We start from the raw sequence: 19,727 nt of genomic DNA on the forward strand, positions 1-19,727 counted from the left end.
ATTCTGGTTTCATCACTGTAAAATACCGCAAACAAAAATGGCTGCCATTTTGAAATTTACAAATGTGTAGAAACCTACGTGAAGTTGGGTAGATCTTCTAACCATGTTTATTTTCGAAAAGTTTAATTTGCTTCCATGACGAGTTAAAATTCTGGTAACATTTCTTCATCGCCATCCATTGTTTCCATTTTAACGCACTGGATGCAAGCAGAACACAGACGGTTGTGTTCAAACTACAATTCTGGTTTCATCACTGTAAAATACCGCAAACAAAAATGGCTGCCATTTTGAAATTTACAAATGTGTAGAAACCTACGTGAAGTTGGGTAGATCTTCTAACCATGTTTATTTTCGAAAAGTTTAATTTGCTTCCATGACGAGTTAAAATTCTGGTAACATTTCTTCATCGCCTTCCATTTTTTCCATTTTAACGCACTGGATGCATGCAGGCAATTCTTTGTGAATAGTAATTCTTTGATCGACTGGTTTACATGGCGAGGATGCTGAGACGAGTGGGATAAATTTAAGTACACAATCACACTAACAAAGTATTCTATTTATCCTACAATATTTTTTTTATTTAATTTATTTCTGATGCAATGAAAATAGCAGGCTTTAATTTATAAAATAAAACCAAAAACACATTAAAATAGCTGAATCTAATATTGCGTAGTAATATTAATTGTGATCTTTCCCGTTTACGGAACTCGGAATAGTTTTTAAGAATTCCACTCAAAAGAAAAGTAACGAGACAAACTATCGCTATACTGTTCATTATGTAGCGAATTTTGCATAGGTCCTAGTATAAAACATCGTTTGTTCCTCCCTATAGAACATGTGTTGGTACCATCGTCCTAGTAGCAAAGTATAAACTTATATTGTGTCTTAATATTCCTTTAAACTTTACACAATATAAACTTTTCATTAAATTCTCATAAAATATTGTTTTATAACAGCTTCATATTTTGTCCAGAAATGTTTTTGGCTAAGTTACATGATCTAATACTTCAATAGAAAAAAATATATCTAAAATACTTTTTGAATGTTTTATTAGTCAATGACAACTTGATATAATTGTCATCAATACATCCTAGGGTATGGTTTTATTATAGCACATGCTAAACCTACATATAGATACGATTTAGTTGTACAGTTCCAAAAAGGTATATAAATTTACGTCCAGTAAATATTAATACTTGGGAAAATAATCGCAGCATGTATCAAGTAATAATCCTTTGATTAGTAATTTATAATAGCGGTTTACAGTTTTCTTACTATATACAAGCATTATATCGGATAATATTATCCTATGTTTTGATACCATATTGACGCAGCCTGCCTCAAATGTATGTAAGTTTTTATTCTTAAAATAAAATGATAATGTTTTGTATAAAAATATAAAACTCGAACATAACATATGGGATTACAATTTCACTGCAATATACTTGGAATAAGCATAAACAACACACCTTATCACACGTCATATTTTCACGCAAACATCAGCAATGCAATCAAAGTTCTACATTGAAGGACAAACTACCCGCGATCGGAAAAGTGATATCATGAACAGGCAAGTTTTACAAGGAAACAATAACTGCTACAATCGTGATTTTCCCGACAAATGGTGTCAGAATCTGTTGTGTCAAAAAGACGACATCGAACAGTTTTGTTTATATTTTTGTACTTTCATATCAAGGTTTAAGCGAAGCAGATGTAAGCAAATTTCACAAACCATTTTAGTTATGAGTTTAGCATGCAATCTTAATAAAGCTCCGAATAAACATAACTCTATAACAAACCATTATCCGCACACTAGAGCTTAAAGCGGATATAAGCTTAATATATCACGGATGCTTCTGTTAAGTATATTGCTTATGATCGAAGGAATTTTGTATCATCATCATTTGCATTTGATAATATTGTGTTCTTATTGTCATTTATGACTAACAGCATCAGTTATGCTACATAATACACTGTAAACGTACATGAGTGCGATTTACATCTATATTCACAACTAAATACATGTCATTATATATATATAACATGAATGTCATGCACAATAAACAATAAATAAAAAACGAATAAGCAAAATATATGAATGCAATTAAAAACACACAATATAAATTGAAACGAATTAATGCTTATCAAACGGGACATTATTTGACAGAAATTACATGTGCGCATGCCCGTCATCTGAATTCCTTCATTGTTAAGTGGAAATAAAATCAAATAACTGGTTCATGAAAACTGACGCAAACACGAAGTACAGGACGCGCGGAAGTGCATAACGCGCGGAAGCGCGACGGACGGATATCGTGTATTTCGGATTAAATATCGGGAATGTTCAGTTGAGACCATTATATAAAATTACAAATAAAATTGCAAGAAAGCACGACAATTTGTCCAACTCCATTCGAATAACATAAAGAGTCAACAAAAATATGATATAAGTGAATTCTGAACATCCACGGCTCCACCACATTATAGTGACCGACAATTGAGCCCAAAAATATTGACCGGACCAAAGCCAAACACTGAGATTCATATAACGTTTGCAGGCTGTCTTTGGGGCCACTCTTATGCGGAGAGGTTCGAAGATTAATGTGCTATTTTTATATCATACGATTACCGTAAGTCGACCATGACCTAATTTCGACCACTTTGTTTACATTAAGAACGCGGCCATTTGGATGACGTCACACGCAAGCGCTCCGAGTATTTTGATGAAGTGACATAACTACGCTTATAAACAAAAACAAATAAAAACAAAATGAGGAAAAAACAGGTAAAATTGCATTTCAAAATAAAAATTTAACTAAAATTACACAAATTTATCTATATCCCATACCTTTTATTGGTCCTCTTTATTAAATTCCCACAAAAATTGAAATGTGTAGCAGACGATCTTAACATAACACTTTCATTGACAGCGCTTCATATCGGAAATAGTAGTAAATCGTAGTAAATTTAAGGCAAAGCTTTTTTTATTAAATTGGTTTTCAGACCTCTTTATAATGGTGATCTTTTTTTACTTTTTTTCTTTTAAGGCTTATCCAAAACGACTTAAACAGACAAAGAAACACAGATTGTACTCCCCAACAGCTTTATCAAATGCTTACAAGCTAGTAAAAAAAGATGGTGTCTCTATAAGAAAAGCGGCTGCCTTGTTCAACGTCCCAAAAACCACTCTAAGAGATAGAACTGCTGGAAGGGTCGATGTTAACATTATGTCTGCAGGAGCTTTGCCTTTGTTTAGCTATGAAGAAGAAAAAAAATTGGTTGAACATTTCAAAAAAATGGCTGAATATGGCTATGGGTATACCAGGAAAGAGTGTATAGACATTGCATCTGACTACGCTGTTCAGTTGGGTAAAAGAACGAAGGATAACCCCCTGTCTCTAAAGTGGATTTATGGGTTTTTAAAGCGCTGGCCAGAACTCAAAGTTCTCAAACCAAGAGCCATTGATCATGCTCGAGCTAAAATGGCCTCAAGGGAGACCATCTCGAATTTTTATCACAACCTCAAAGAAACATTAACAAAATATGAAATGACTGATAAGCCCCACCTGATCTACAACATTGATGAAAAAGGCGTAACAGTTTATCACAAACCACCATTCATCGTAGCCGGTGCTGATTACTGTCCTTCATCTGTCACTTCTGGAAAAGGGCAGACAATCACAATAATTGGATGCGGTAATGCAGCAGGTCAAGCTATACCCCCATTTTACATTTTCCCAGGCCAACGAATGAAACCTGACTTGTTGAATGGTGCAGCTCCAGGCTCTAATGGTACAGTAAGCGAGACCGGATGGTCCAATGGTTGCGTTTTTCGCTCCTACTTAGAGCAGCATTTCCTGAAGTTCACCCCATTATCTAGTGACCAGAAGAAACTACTGATACTTGATGGCCACAAATCACATGTGTCAGTTGGTTTGACAGAATGGGCTCTGGAACACAACATTATCATATTTGTCCTTCCCCCTCATTGCAGCCATATCCTTCAACCTTTAGATATCGGCTGCTTTGGACCGTTCCAGAAGATGTATGACAGCCTCTGCCATCGACTTATGCGCCAAGCATCAGCTGTCATTACACGCTACAATGTGTGTGAGGTCGCATCAAAGGCATACATGAAGTCAGTGTCTGCTGAAAACCTTACTTCATCATTTCGCCGTGCAGGCATATACCCGTTTAATGAAGACGCTGTCCCCAGCCAATGTCTTATCCCAGCTGAAGTTTTTCAGCACACCGAGACAGAAACTTCAGACAGCCAGAAAACTGTTGAAGGTGGGATACAAGTTGATGGTGTAGACATGTTGCACAGAAAGAAAGAACATTAAAGAAAACAAAAAGTGGAAATATGGCTAAAGCTAGAAATACAATGAGCAAAATAGTGGCCGGTAAAGAAATATCAGGCGAGGTCTTGAAACAAATGACGGAACATACAGATAAACAAAACAAGAATAAACCAAACAAAACTAAGAAAGCTACCAGTAATGAGGCCCACAATTCATCTCCCCAGCCTGGTCCCTCTAAAGTGAACACCATTTCTGACAGTAGTGACACTGAAAATGAAGAGTACTTGTGTTGCCAGTGCAAACAATGTTCCCCTGAAGCTGTCAGGCACAGTGCTTCAATAATTTTTGTAAAATGGGCACAGTGTGACAATAGAGCCTGCAATCACTGGGTACACCTGTCATTTTGTACAGAAATTAAAGTAATCAGAAGAGGTGCAACATTTATGTGCCCATGCTGTGCTAAAGAAGAGTGACAATTGTTCTTAAGAAAAGTGAAAGAAACTTGTTCAATTGTATTTATAAAATATTGAAAACATATTTAATATATATTTACTGTTTTAGTTCGTGTTAAAATTGTTCAGAGAAGCGAAGTTTTAAGTTTAGTTGGCCTAATCCATTACCACTAGAGTGCTGTCCCTTTCCCGGATGTGACGAATCGACTTAAGGTAAACAACGCGCGGAGTTAATGTTCTTGTAGTGTGTATGAAACTATCGGCTTTGCGTAGTAAAACATGCTGTAAATAATCATTTTTTACATTGATTTAACGGGTATTAAATAAATCTCTGAAGGTAAATAGTATATTGCTGCATTTTGTTGCGTAAATTCAGAAATTCTTTTACTTGTTTCCTTAACCGGTCGACTTACGGTAATTGGAGGATATTATACCGCAACCATTTATAAGTTTCCATATAAATGATTAAATCTAAAAAGAAAATTAACACAACTCATTAAAGTGCTTATTCAACAAATAATTAAGTGTCGCCTTAGTAGCTTTTTTTTCATTTCCATTAGTTGTATCTTCAAACAGGCTTGACAATGTAATCATTTTATCTTTATAGACCTCAGTAAAGAACAAACATAAGTTATGCATTCTCATATTTACTCTGCGTTTATGATTCGTGTATTTGATGTTCAAGACATTTATAAACAATCGTGAACAAAAACATTGTTTGAAACGTCATTTACGATAATAGGAAATCGCTTATATTAGGCAAATGGCTAAAAAAACTGCGGTTGCCTACAACTATACATGAAGTGGCAACGAAATATTGACCGCTGGTTCCGGGCTCTAAATATTGTATCGGTACATTAAACTCATATTTTAAGAAGTTTATACCCACAGGAAGATGATAAAATGCATTTAAGTTACATGAACAATGATAACATGCATTAATCATTCATTCACCATCATAAAAAGTGCATTATTGAACACGCTTTAAACATATTATATAGCAAATTTACATATAATCATAAAACTATGTAAATGTAGAAATACCCATGTAATACTTATAAATAACACACAGCCGTTATATTATCGTCTAACAAACATTGTACATGTTCAATATCAACAAATAAATACAACAGGTTATGAAAACGACCCCACATGGACATATAATGCTATGTAAGTGTTGTGTGAAGCTTTATAAAATATGTATGTTATCATAAAACCGCATAACATCGAATGAATAAACATTGACAGTCTCTTTCATTGATTTTGCTTTTAATTCGTCCTCGAGTTTTCTGTTGAAGAGTTGCATCAAATATGTGGTCCGTTGATTGTACCATCACTTTGTCTCCGTCTTTCGGCAGTTTAAATATAAATAATGTAAATAAACATGCCAGAAACAAATAGAGCGACTTATTGTAACCGCAAGATAAACATTTATAACATTCTAAAGATATTTTAATTTGCTGTTACATATACATATTAACTCCCTTGAATAAGTTTGTATACATATTATATCTGAGAACACATCAAATATCATTATGTCATTGTGGTCCTGGTGACTCACTTAATGTTTATTCATCAACGCGTTAAATAACTGTTATAGATCAACGTCAAAATAACGAGAGAAAGGTTTTTAATTGTTTTAATGTGTTTGCAAGCTCTAGAAACAGTTGTTAAGCGTTCATAAGTATGCTCAAAACAAATGTAACTTGTTGTCAGTTTATATCGTATCTTGGTATTTAACCAATGAAGTTAGTTGGTTAAATCACTATATGTTGTTATTGTTATTTCTTTAAAACGTCCTGAAATCTTCATAAAATAGCGTACAAAACCACTTTGAATATTTCCTATATTTCAATAAAATTCGTATTTACCTTATACGTCCGCCTTTACCCCTCGTGTCATATTTGACGTGCCATTTTGTTTGCGCAACGTCTTCAATTCCTCTAATCTATAGAAATTAATAATCAACCGTAAATAGAACTTCTCTCTTAATAAACTTACTTTTTTTTATCTTAAAATTGAGCATTGCAGTCAACTTATTATTATTATTTTTTTTTACAAATCAGTAGTTAACACAGAAAACTAGTTGTACACGTATAGTTTAATATGCGCGATGAGCATGAGCGTCATAAATGATAAGATATATCGCACTTTTATACGTAATGTGGAAAACGGTATTTTTACTTACATCTTAGTTTCAAAGACATTCATTCTTTTCTCCTGAAATGATCAAAAGCAACGTTGTCAATTAAACTTTAAAATTTAATTTGAACATCACAAATATATTGAAACTTTATAAAACTTTTGTGTATGTTCACGAAAGATTAATCATGTTTGTTTGCAGTATTCTATGACTTATGAAAAAAGTATATGTCGAATAAACATGCAACGATAAACGTGCAATGAAATATAAGGTAATCAAAATCTCTGTTGAAAATATAGTATTACCATCTCATGAATCTCATCAATTCTGAAACACAAAATTAAACTTCATTTAATGCATAGGCATATCCATTTGAACATTGCAACATACATAATTCGATTTAACGATACTATTAATGATCATAGTAATACCTAAGTGTCAAATAAGTTGGTGCTCTGGTTAGTATTCAACGCACAATACATCCATATTGTGCCAATTAAAACGTATAACACTACTGCGTTGAACTGCTTGAATAACATACAATACGTACTACTTATGAACATAAAAAGAAATAGCACTGTTGTACTAGTTCATGTTTAAATAACATCACCTGATCTTTGCAAAAACTGAAAGGGTAAAAATGTAGTTGTATGCATAGTCCTATTATCACTTATAACATGATATCCAAGTTGCGTGATCATAATGTATGTACTTTTCTTCTTAGAATTGTTGTATGCACGGACGAACAGAGGACGCTTTGTTTTCTTTAAGTAACAGCGCGGCCTGCCATTTGGTCTAGATTTTGCATAATCCTTATATTAACTTTTATAAATATGCCGCATCTTATCCAAGTATGTTCCGTTATTTTTGAGAAATCGCAGGATCAATTTTTCGGAAGGATGAATTGAAGGAGACACATACATAAGGAACGGAGGGTAAACCTTTAGTACCCTAAGGTGTAATCAGCTGGGGACATGTAGCCTCTTTAAAAAAACACGTGAATACAGAGAATACTTCGTTTGCATTCTTTAAAGTAAGAATGCAATCAGATACACTTAATATGAATATGATACACTTTATTGTTAAATGTACTTTAACTTTAAGCTTTTTATCAGTAAAATAGTATGTTTGACTTACATCTTTGCTTCAACGAGATTTATTCTTCCCGACTGAAATGTACAAAGTCACAGTAGTTTTGAAGTTTTCAAAATTAATGTAAACATCACAACTAGTGTGAAACGTTGTAAAATGTGTTAATATTTACTACACATTACTAATAGTAACGACATGCATCGACACAAATGTCTTTTCGACGTCATTCTTGAAATTAAAGCACTTACCATCTGATGAAGCCTGAAACAACAAAATTTTGCATAGGTACATTAATTTTATTATATCATAATATAAGGAATTCAGATCCATTCACATTTGTGTAACAGTATCATATTGTCAGATAAAGTTGTGCTTGTATTAGTATTCAAAGCTACATACAAAAAATGATTTTCAAAAAACTATTGGTTCTAACTTTTCGGGTAGGGTGCCAACATCACGCTATAAAATCTCATATACAATTATCTCGTATTCTCATATAATCAAGATTGATTTTAAACATGCATATGCATTCACATCATAACAATATTCTACGTGCGCTTTTCCATATACAGTTGTATCAAACACTTGTATGAATTAGTATTCGGCGCTTAATAACACATGTCGTCAGATAATATGGGTACAGGTAGAGTATATATCAATACTAATGTTAACTGATGAATTAAAAAAGCTTCAAAAAATAAAGATCATGTTCATATAATCAATAGTATGTTTAAACAAACAAATACGGCATTATAATGATTTTACTATTGTGATTTTCTGTTAATTTTCCAAGGCGGTTAACCCGGTTGTGTTCATGTTTTATGCGTGTGCTGTGTACATGGTACTTGTATTGTGTTCGTGTGTTTTGTCTCACTGTTTGTAAATTGGTTCCTTGCTTTAAATAAAGGACAGACCGAGCTGTATTATAAGGATTTTCTTCTGCTGTCACATTTTAAAATTTACTTTATTTGTCTGTGTGTGTGTGTTTTAAACATTCATAAACAGCTCAATAGTGTGTTCATAAAAATAAGAAATGAGAAATTTCAAAGACCATCACAGCAAGCTTAAAAAGCAACAACAAAATACCTTAACGGAACTGGTGTCACCGTCGGTCAAATAAAATCTTTCGATCTTTAGTATACGGGCGCTAATAAGTACTGTTTGAAAATAATATTTTATACCATACAATTCATAAATAATGTGTGTATATCGTACATTTCGTGTGTGGCTTGTATCTTTGCATCTACATTGTCTTTACGCGATTCATCACATGCTTTGACAGCAGATGCTTGCAACTTCTTTATCTGGCTTGCTCTAACGTTCACGTATTCACCTTTAAACAAAATCATTCAAATGTATGAGTGTTAATACAAATATATAGGAATATGCTAACACGTATATAAATAACCAAATCACTATATATTAAACTAAATGCACTGGACTTCGTATGCGAAAGATGCAATCATCTAACGTGCGATTGTGTGTTTAATTATATAAATTAAAGACTCACGAAAATGACGACTGTTGTCTTTGAATACATTTCTTTTTTCTACACAACACCGAATAATCGTGATAACCATCCAAATCACATTCAGAGGAGGGTAATACACATTTCTTGATACGTATTCTTTTATCAGAAAGTACCTCTGGTACACCCAGTGATTCTCCGATTGCACTTGAATTTTCGCAATTGAGTGGCTGGAAAGATACATTATTTAAAGATAAAAGTATTTCTTCTTGATTTCAGTCTCAATAAAACAATAAAAACAAATTACTATTTATCAAGATATTACGGCCTGTAACACACCAATTATATCGTCTTATAATACCACGGACTCCTTGATATAATTGTGTTACAGATAAACGGCTCACATTACACAGAAGTCAATTGGCTAATGGGACAGGGCCCAACAAGCAACCATCTTGTTAAATAGATGCGAAAACGATGTTTTGCAAACAAACAAATCATCAGTTGAAATACGTACAAGTTAAAATTGTTTTATGGTGCTGTCTTTTTCAGTAACAGGTCAAAAGAAAAGTATTGCTATTTTGACATGTAAACCTTTTTACTCAGAACATTTGTAGAGCTAAACCACCCCACACACACGCACACGCGGCCACACACACGCACACGCGGCCACACGCACACGCGGCCACACACACGCACACGCGGCCACACACACACACACACACACGCACGCACGCACGCACGCACGCACGCACGCACGCACGCACGCACGCACGCACACACACACACACACACACACACACACACACACACACACACACACACACACACACACACGCACACCCGCACACGCACACACGCACACTGACGCTCACACACACACATCGAGACCATATACTGAAGTTCAATGCTTCCAACCATACCATTGATTTTTTACTTACTCCGTGACATTGAACATTTTGTAAATTTGCATGGAACATATCTGCAAATGGCGACAATAATTGAACATTTATTTCTAAATTGAAGAAGATTTTGAAAACAATTGGTTATATAAAACAAAAATAAAAATACTTTCTATAAAACTATAAATGCTGTTTAAGTATTAAACGCATGTAAGTGCAAGAGCAGAGGGAAATAAGATACCGTACCAGACCAATATAATGTCCTTGCATAGTTTAGTCCAGTCATGTGTTCATGTATTTAAAAAAACTGGTGTATGTTGATTATCAATTCATGCCTTGGAGGCCTTTTTTATATTGATCATGTAGAGAATGTTTTCGCTTGATTAAGATTTGCTGATATTTTTTAATTTGTTTGTAACATAATTCTTCCTTCTATTGGTGCCAAAACTCTGTTTTATGTTAAATTTAGAATATATATACCAAATGTTGTTAATGTTGTTAATGGAAACTATATCTAAACACAATATATAACAATGTACATTTTATCATTTTTTAAGCAATTCGGAATCGTGATGGAGTTGAGAGTTAGGGTCAAACCCTATGGTCTGAGCCCTTAAAACTAACATGTCATGCCATATGCGATATCTTATCTTTAACAATGCTGACCCGTGTCGAAATTGAGTTTTGTTTTAAAATACTATCAACATACTACCATACAGTTTTACCTATCAAAATTTTAATCAATGTTATATTTTGTACGGGTATAATATTTCGGGTTGGAAATGTTTTATAAAGTAATTGTTAATACATTGATAATTATAAATATACAGTTCTCAAGGTGTATATCTGACAGTAAAAACTGTTATCAAATCAGCATAATAATCAATTTCCAATATTATATAACGTTATATATATCGAATTCATACCTAAAAATCGCAATGAGAAGGTTTAGAAGGAGGATATTGACGAACAGCATATACAATCCCATCATGATAGGGACCACAATCTTTCAAGTTTCGCTTGGACATCTTGGCGTGTCTTTCGCTGTCCAGATAGTAGCATTGTCGCTGCATGTCGACTGTCCGTTTCAAAAAGACGTGCTCTATATGCATAGCAGTTTGTTCATTTTAAAGTTATGACGTATTTGTGAGCGTAAAGATAACTATAAAATCATCATCAGTTCATGACTAAATCTACTTTAAGACATTTTAAAAGAATCGTGCATGACATTAATATCTGTATGGGTTTTGGCAAGTGCAATACATTTAATGGCATTGACAACTTTGATAACTTGTTCAACTGTTTTGTCTATAGATAATTTCAGATTGGTTGTGTGATTCAAACTGCTCTTTGTGCAAATATTTGAATGTCTAGCAAGTGATGCACTTAGAAATGAAAATGATATTCATACAAGCCATTCTGTAACATTCGTTTTTAAAAACTTTTAAATACGTATACCAATGCCATTTAACGGGTTTGGTCTGTGATTTTTGTGTTCATTCTTTGACAAAAACACAGACATAAAAGTTAAATATGAATGCTGATTATTCTTTAACCTAATGTATAACACAATTTGATTTTCTCTCGATATAACAAAAACTATCTTTCTACTATTAAAAAATACTTCTACATTAATTTTCACTCAATTAATTTTCCAAATACGCACAATAAGTACAGGGTTAAGTTTTATGTACTCTATCCTTGTTATTCCTGAATTTGAATAGTGCCTTGGGTCGTTCGCCGTTAACAGTGAAGTACCTTGTATTTGAATAATGATATGAAAAGCACCATTAGCAATACAGCATTTTAGAACTTACGACAATACTTTCTTGTTTTGTTGTTGCTGTTCACTCGTTATAATACTATGTCAATTTAGCCATCGTTTAGAATCCAGAAGTAAATCTATTCTGATGATATTAAATACTTGTTTACATTATTTATATAATCGTATATACACAAGTCATATATATACTGTCGAAATTAAGCCAGCTATTAAGGTAAGTCCATTATAAAAAAAATTAAAATGTGTTGGTAGCTCTAGTATAAGTAAACACAGGCTTGTGGTGTGACAATGACATCATAGAAATGAAAGCAAACGGTAAACTAGATACGATACTAAGTATTTTACTTGTTTATACATTAAATCAATTAAATTTGTTAGTCTTACTGTATTCTTACTTTTTACTGCTTTGCGACAGTTTGTTAGAAAGCCTAAATATATTAGTAACGTGATTATGTCTTTTAACAATTTTGAGTCCGCAATTTAAAGACGACTTGATGAGCAGTTTTAAGAACATGTAAGAAGGTGTCGTATGTCAACGCATATGTCATTCTGTAAAGTTATATCAATTCGTAAGGCTGCTCAAGGCATTAAATTGAAAAAAACTTACTTTGTCCATCAATAACGCTGAGGATTTGAGAAATATTGTTGGAATTCTGAAATAAACGATATCGCATTAGTTCACATTAAGGCTGCAAGAGTATCACTGTGTAATATCGCATTATTATTTCACAACCGATTAAATGAAAACTTGAATTCACGAATGGAGGAAGAAAATAATAAAATTATTTGTTAAATACAATACACACACATTAACAACTTTCTGTTAAATTCACCACATTCTTTGTTATAAACATACGAAAAATTATTGAGATTTGCTTGATCGTGATATGATTTAGAGTCCACTAACGACTCTGACATTCTAAATATGACGTCAGATGATACGAAACCAATTGCTATCATTGTTAATGCCGAATGCCTCCCTGGGACTTAAAGGGCAACTTGACCTTGCAAGAAAAGGAAAACACTTACTTATTAATGGAAAAAAGAGAAAAATAACAAATAACAATAACTCGGATATACTGCGTAATGAGTTGTGAAACTTCTATTATGAGATGCTTGTCAGTGTTGTATGAATGCTTCAATCCCTTCAATACTTATGCATGAAGAATAAACACAGGGCAATAAGTCCTCTGCAAACATTCACGATAAAACGTTTCCTCTGTTTGAAACCTTCTTTACTAGGGGAGATATGTGTACAGAAGTGTATAGAAGTGTAGATAGTATTTATTAACTTATGACAAGGAATAAGAGATCCTGTTTCCTTTGCAGAATTTGTTTGAAATCTGCAGAATATTATGGTTCATTCTTGGTCACTTATTTGTGTGAGCACCCACGTTTTTGATATTTAATGAAACTATACCAGTCACTGATCACAAAAAGCAACATAGATTTGTATGTTTGTTGCTGTTTTATAATAAAAAAATATTATATAAGACATTGTGTAGCATTCGAAGTGCATACATTGATATTCAATAAACCATTTTAACCGCGAGTAAGTCATGTAAAATAAGTTCAGATAGATTATAACCGACTATAATATGATAGTCATTATCAAAAACGTAACGCTTAACACAATCAAGTTTTGTTATTTTAAAGGGGCCTTTTCACAGATTTTGGCATTTTTTAACTTATTCATTAAATGCTTTATATCGATAAATGTAAACATTGGATCGTAAAAGCTCCAGTAAAAAATCAAGAATAAAATTAAAAAAAGGAAAAGAACATTGCCCGGACCAGGTTTCGAACCAATGACCCCTGGAGTCCTGCCAGAGTCCTGAAGTAAAAACGCTTTAGCCTACTGAGCTATTCCGCCAAGTACACATACTTGACGTATTTTATACCTTATATAAGCAATCTTCGTGGTTTCACAAAATTTAACGACAAAAACAGAACTCTCCAAATTATTCAATCGTTTCGCGTTGCAACGCTTTATAATTTTTAGGTTTTAAAATCGTCAAAAGATGCATATAATGGCTATATTAGACCATGATAAATGTTCAGTATTACTGTTTCCACACAAATATCATAACTAAAACGAAAATTTGCGAATCTGAAACAACTTTTTTCAATTTTGTCAATTTACCAAAGCGTGAAAAGATCCCTTTAATATTTTTAAAAATATATATTTTAAAAAAATGCATGAGTTTCACATAAAAAAATTTAAGTTCTCATATTATGAAGTGCCGTCGTATGATCCTTTTGTTGCAAATCTTACAAATATAAGACCCAACAAGAACAACAGAACAATAAATTCTGATACAATATATAAGTCCATGCATTTTGCGTAAAACAGAAAGTTTCGAAATGAACAAAACCTCACGCTCATGTTCTTTTCTTTGCATTCATTTAATTCATTAGTCATCTTAACCCCGTCCGCATATTACGATATAAGCTCATCAAACTGTGAAACACTAAGTAAAAATGGTGATTACAATACTGCATAATATTACTTATGTTATATGGTAAATAAGCCTGTACGACATATGTAGAACACATCTTTAATAGTTTGTGGTTAATGGAACATAAACTCGCGTTGCAGTTTTGTTACATTTAGGTTTCGGTCTCAATGAAACCAGAACTTGTTTTATTGTTGCAAGAACTGTTGTCTTTGGAATAATCGCGAAAATGTTTCTGACAGTATGTAAGCAAATTACAAAATTAAAGGTCCCATGTATTGTTTATATTGTGTAAGCAACCACTTTTTTTTATCTGCAATTACATTATACCTTTGTATTATCTAAATTATATTATACATACAGCTGTTTTCAGGCAATCATTTTCAAGACTTAAATACGAAAACATGAGATGATAGTAATATAATATTTAACGACTATAAAATATAACATACACAATATTTATGTCGTAGCAACAGGAAAAGGTCTCATTTAGAAGTAAGCTTACACAAGAAACAATATTAGTAATAAACAAAACATACAGTAATTTCAGGACATGTCAATGATCTACGTAAATCAAGTAATTAGTTTAGTTCAAACAACAGTACTATGTTAAAAACACCCAAATATCGGTCAAATTGTTAGAACATTGTATTCATCAGACATGATGGGAACGATCTATTCATTATGACTCAGCTAGAGAAAAAAACTCAGAACGTTGTAAGCAAATTAGGAAACGTCGGGTATAATTCTAAGAAACCAATGCCGCAATATCCACCCATACACTTTAAAAAAGGTATTTTAAGAACCGCCTCCGGCTTATACACCAGAGGAGGTTCTGGTATTGTTTAAGGTAAGACGTATGCTGTTATTTTCAAATCTTGAAACTTTTAATATTAACTTGTTCATTTAATGATTTAATTAGGTACAAATATTTATTATTATAATTGATATTCGTATGACTGTTGTTTTTTGCATTCGTTATAACAATATAGTGTTAATTTTATATGATGAATCGGTGTAGATAACTATGTAGAATGTATTATCAAAACGCTGAACTGTATACCATATTAAAAAAAAATAAAATAATAAGTATCGTGAAATAAGTAACTTTACAAATAAGTTGAAGTCGTTATCATTGTCATTTACATAATGTATGTTGGAACAACTATACAAATATATACTTTTTTCAAAACAGAACAACATATGATAATAAATTGTGCATGCAGATTTACATATGCATGGTTTAGCAAATTATCTCAAGCGTATTCTGGCATTGTTTCAGGATAAGAATGGACTATTTTACACCGTCTAAGGTATTCTCTCCTACATGGAAAAATAGCGCTAAAAGAGAATTGTTCACACCTTAGTAGCATGATGATTTTCAAAATAATTGTCATATATTCAACAAGCTTGTATGCATACTGTTAAAACAACCTAAATAACGCTGTTGACTAAGAAATATGTTCAATATAGTGGTTTATTAACGGATTATCATCATACTTAGTCGGTAAAATAATTACGCGTTTGTAACGCTTTTCCTTGATAATTTGGAAAATCCTTCGAGTATTAGTATAGTGTATTTGAAGCGTGTTGGCTTTTGCTTCCAGGGGAATCGGGTTCAAATATCGGAGACGGCAATATTTTTTTATAAACTGTTTATCTTGCCATTATAAAAAGTTATGACTATTAAACACATTATAGCTTTGTAAGTAAACATATTAAGTGACATTTTTCAAAAATTCGAACATCTATGAACAAGAACAATGAACCTTAGAACAACCATACAAGTTTCTAAAATGGTGTCAGATTTTAAACAGTTCTAGTAAGGTAGGTCGGACACACACCTTACATTTGACTCATTCATCGAATGCATGAAATAAAAAACACCACATATATACCTTTAAACGAACCATATTTGATATTTCAAAATTGTCAGTTGTAAGGTATCGTACAGCCATACATCTTACCCATAATGCTATGTTTTTTGTTAATAATTATCAAACATTTAAATTATGTGTCCTTACATGTTATAAGTAAAGCGCATGCTCCATTAAACAGCTGATTGTAAATTATATATTGTACAGATTCATTTATCACGATATGTAGAACCATAAAAAGTATTACTTCACTTAGGAGACAAACGTTTAAATACATGATAATCAATTGCGAAAACACGTGTGCAATGGTATCATATTTTACCCCAAAACAAGAAGAACAATCGTGCTTTATATGCACTCATGTAGTTTGCATGAAAAAAGTTATCAATTGTGACTGAAATTAACACCCAAGATGGTTTCCTTTTCTTTATATAAGGTAACCACATGCAGTTTAAATTGTTTATTTTAATGATACCTTATGTGGACTCTAGCATTTTGTCTGATAAACATTAATGTCAAGGTCTTAGAAATTAGCATAACTTACCTTTCTCAGTCGCTGCAATGAATCGTTTGCCTGTAAATCAAAATGAATGTACTTATATTCGTAGAATTTAATTTCTCCAAAGATTGATACGAATTTATGGATTTGTAATGTGTTGAAAAAGTGTTAGCTTCGCTATGTAATATTTATTCCAATATCAGGTGACGGCTTCTTCATTATCCTGTTTTGTAAAATGCGTTATATGATTACAGTGAACCGAAGAATATAGGTTCTAAGAGCAAATAACTATACATAAAACTCCTCTGCTAGGACTTGGTTAGTTTCCGTTGCATAGAATACTTTGTGCCAAAGAAAAACTACACACGTTACCGTCTAATTTGGTTCGGCAATAAAAAATTACGTCAAAAAAAAAATGAAGTATAAGGTATTAATAAAGAACATCAAGCATTTGACAATTATAAACCATACATGCGTTGAAAACGAGAGAAGCGATTAAAACTGTTGGCTTGAATCGGTGTTACCAAAACATGTCAAAAGAAATCCAAGCAATGATTAATAATTATATATTCGCGTAGATGGCAGGGTAACCGAACACTAGGTTAACGATCATTGGTTCAGTGTATTCATTAATTTTTATTTGCGCGCACTTGTGTATGCTTTCTCCTTTCGAGGGTGTGTGCGTCCGAACGCGAGTGTGTTTACCCATGTTTATTTGCATGTGCGTATGTTTTATTCAAGCTGCATTATGTAATTGCAAAGCTTCTTGTTGTATACCACCACTTTCAAGTGTACTTAAAGTTTATAATCAGTTTGTGGAGTTGTCGAGTTATAACTTCACAACTGCAATAACGTAATCCTGTGCTGTCGCGACGTGGTGGTTTGGAGGCGATGTTGTGATAGGCAGAGATGCAACGATGCATGAAAAATGCAGTTTGTGTATCATGTATAACACAAAGCAGTAAGACATTATCACATATTAACTGCTCTGAAGCAAAAAAAAAAAATCTACAATATTAAGTAGAATTGCGCATAATAGTTTGATGACGGGCAAGCATGTGTACCAAGCAAGTATTATTTGGTTGTTATTAAATAATTATAAAATAGATTCGCTATGGTATCGAATAAAAAACATCCATTTAAATTGATATCGAATAATATAATAATAAATTGTACATGCAAATTTACATATGCATGGTTTATCATATTATCTCAAGCGTATTCTGGCATGGTTTCAGAATAAAAATGGACTATTTTACACCGTCTTAGTTATTATCTCCTAGGACAGCGAAAACATGGAAAATAGCGCTAAAAGAGACTTGTTCACACTTTAGTAGCATGATGATTTTCAAAATAATTGTCATATATTCTATTGTCATATATTCAACAAGCATGTGTGCATAATGTTAAAACAACCGAAATAACGCTGTTGACTAAGAAATATGTTCAAAATAGTGGTTTATAAACGGATTATCATCATACTTAGTCCGTAAAATAATTACGCGTTTGTAACGCTTTTCCTTGAAAATTTGGAAAATCCGTCGAGTATTAGTATAGTGTATTTGGCTTTTGCTTCCACGGGAATCGGGTTCAAATCTAGGAGACGACAATATTTTTTATAAACTGTTTATCTTGCCATTACAAAGAGTTATGACTATTAAACACATTATAGCTTTGTAAGTAAACATATTGAGTGACATTTTTCAAAAATTCGAACATCTATGAACAATAACAATGAAACTAAGAACAACCATACAAGTTTCTAAAATGGTGTCAGATTTAAAACAGTTGTAGTAAGGTAGGTCGGACAGACACCTTACACTTGACTCATTCATCGAATGCATGAAATAAAAAACATCCCAAAAATGCCTTTAAACGAACCATATTTGATATTGCAAAATTGTCAAGTATAAAGTATCATACAGCCATACATCTTACCCATAATTCTATGTTTTTTGTTAATGATTATCGAACATTTAAATTATGTGTCCTTACATGTTTTTAAGTAAAGGCAATGTTCCATTAAACAGCTGATTGTAAATTATATATGATACAGACTCATTTATCTTGATATGTAGAACCATAAAAAGTATTACTTCACTTAGGAGACAAACGTTTAAATACATGATACTCAATTGCGAAAACACGTGTGCAATGGTATCATATTTTACCCCAAAACAAAAAGAACAGTCGTACTTTATATGCACTCATGTAGTTTGCATGAAAAAAGTAATCAATTGTGACTGAACTTAACACCCAAGATGGTTTCCTTTCCTTTATATAAGGTAACCACATGCAGTTTACATTGTTTATGTTTATGGTACCTTATGTGGACTCTAGCTTTTTGTCTGATAAACAATAATGTCAAGGTCTCAGAAATTAGCATTACTTACCTTTGTCCGTCGCTGCAATGAATCGTTTACCTGTAAATCAAAACGAATGTACTTATATTCGTAGAATTTAATTTCTTCCAAGATTTAAGTGAATCGAATTTATCAATTTGTAATGTGTTAAAAAAGTGTTAGCTTCGCTATGTTATATTTATTACAATATCAGGTGACGGCTTCTTCATTATCTTGTTTTGTAAAATTCGTTATATTATTACAGTGAACCGAAGAATATAGGTTCTAAGAGCAAATAACTATACATAAAACTCCTCTTCTAGGACTTGGTTAGTTTCCGTTGCATAGAATACTATGTGCCAAAGAAAAACTACACACGTTACCGTCTAATTTGGTTCGGTAAAAAGAACAT

General features: G+C 32.7%; 2 protein-coding genes across 3 annotated transcripts in view; one reads left to right on the top strand and one right to left on the bottom strand.

Annotated features, from left to right (window-relative positions):
* Window positions 1–19,727, bottom strand: part of LOC127864285 (uncharacterized) — a 502,833-nt gene that overhangs the window by 361,364 nt on the left and 121,742 nt on the right. The window lies entirely within an intron of this gene.
* On the top strand, window positions 3,297–4,343 carry LOC127865157 (uncharacterized). The gene has a single exon (XM_052405051.1). The coding sequence runs from the start codon at window positions 3,297–3,299 to the stop codon at window positions 4,341–4,343; it is 1,047 nt and encodes a 348-aa protein (XP_052261011.1).

Source organism: Dreissena polymorpha, chromosome 1, assembly GCF_020536995.1.
Source record: "Dreissena polymorpha isolate Duluth1 chromosome 1, UMN_Dpol_1.0, whole genome shotgun sequence".
NCBI lineage: Eukaryota > Metazoa > Mollusca > Bivalvia > Myida > Dreissenidae > Dreissena > Dreissena polymorpha.

Coding starts and splice junctions, on each gene's coding strand:
- LOC127865157 (XM_052405051.1), top strand. CDS start 3,297: ATGGCTGAATATGGCTATGGGTATACCAGGAAAGAGTGTATAGACATT.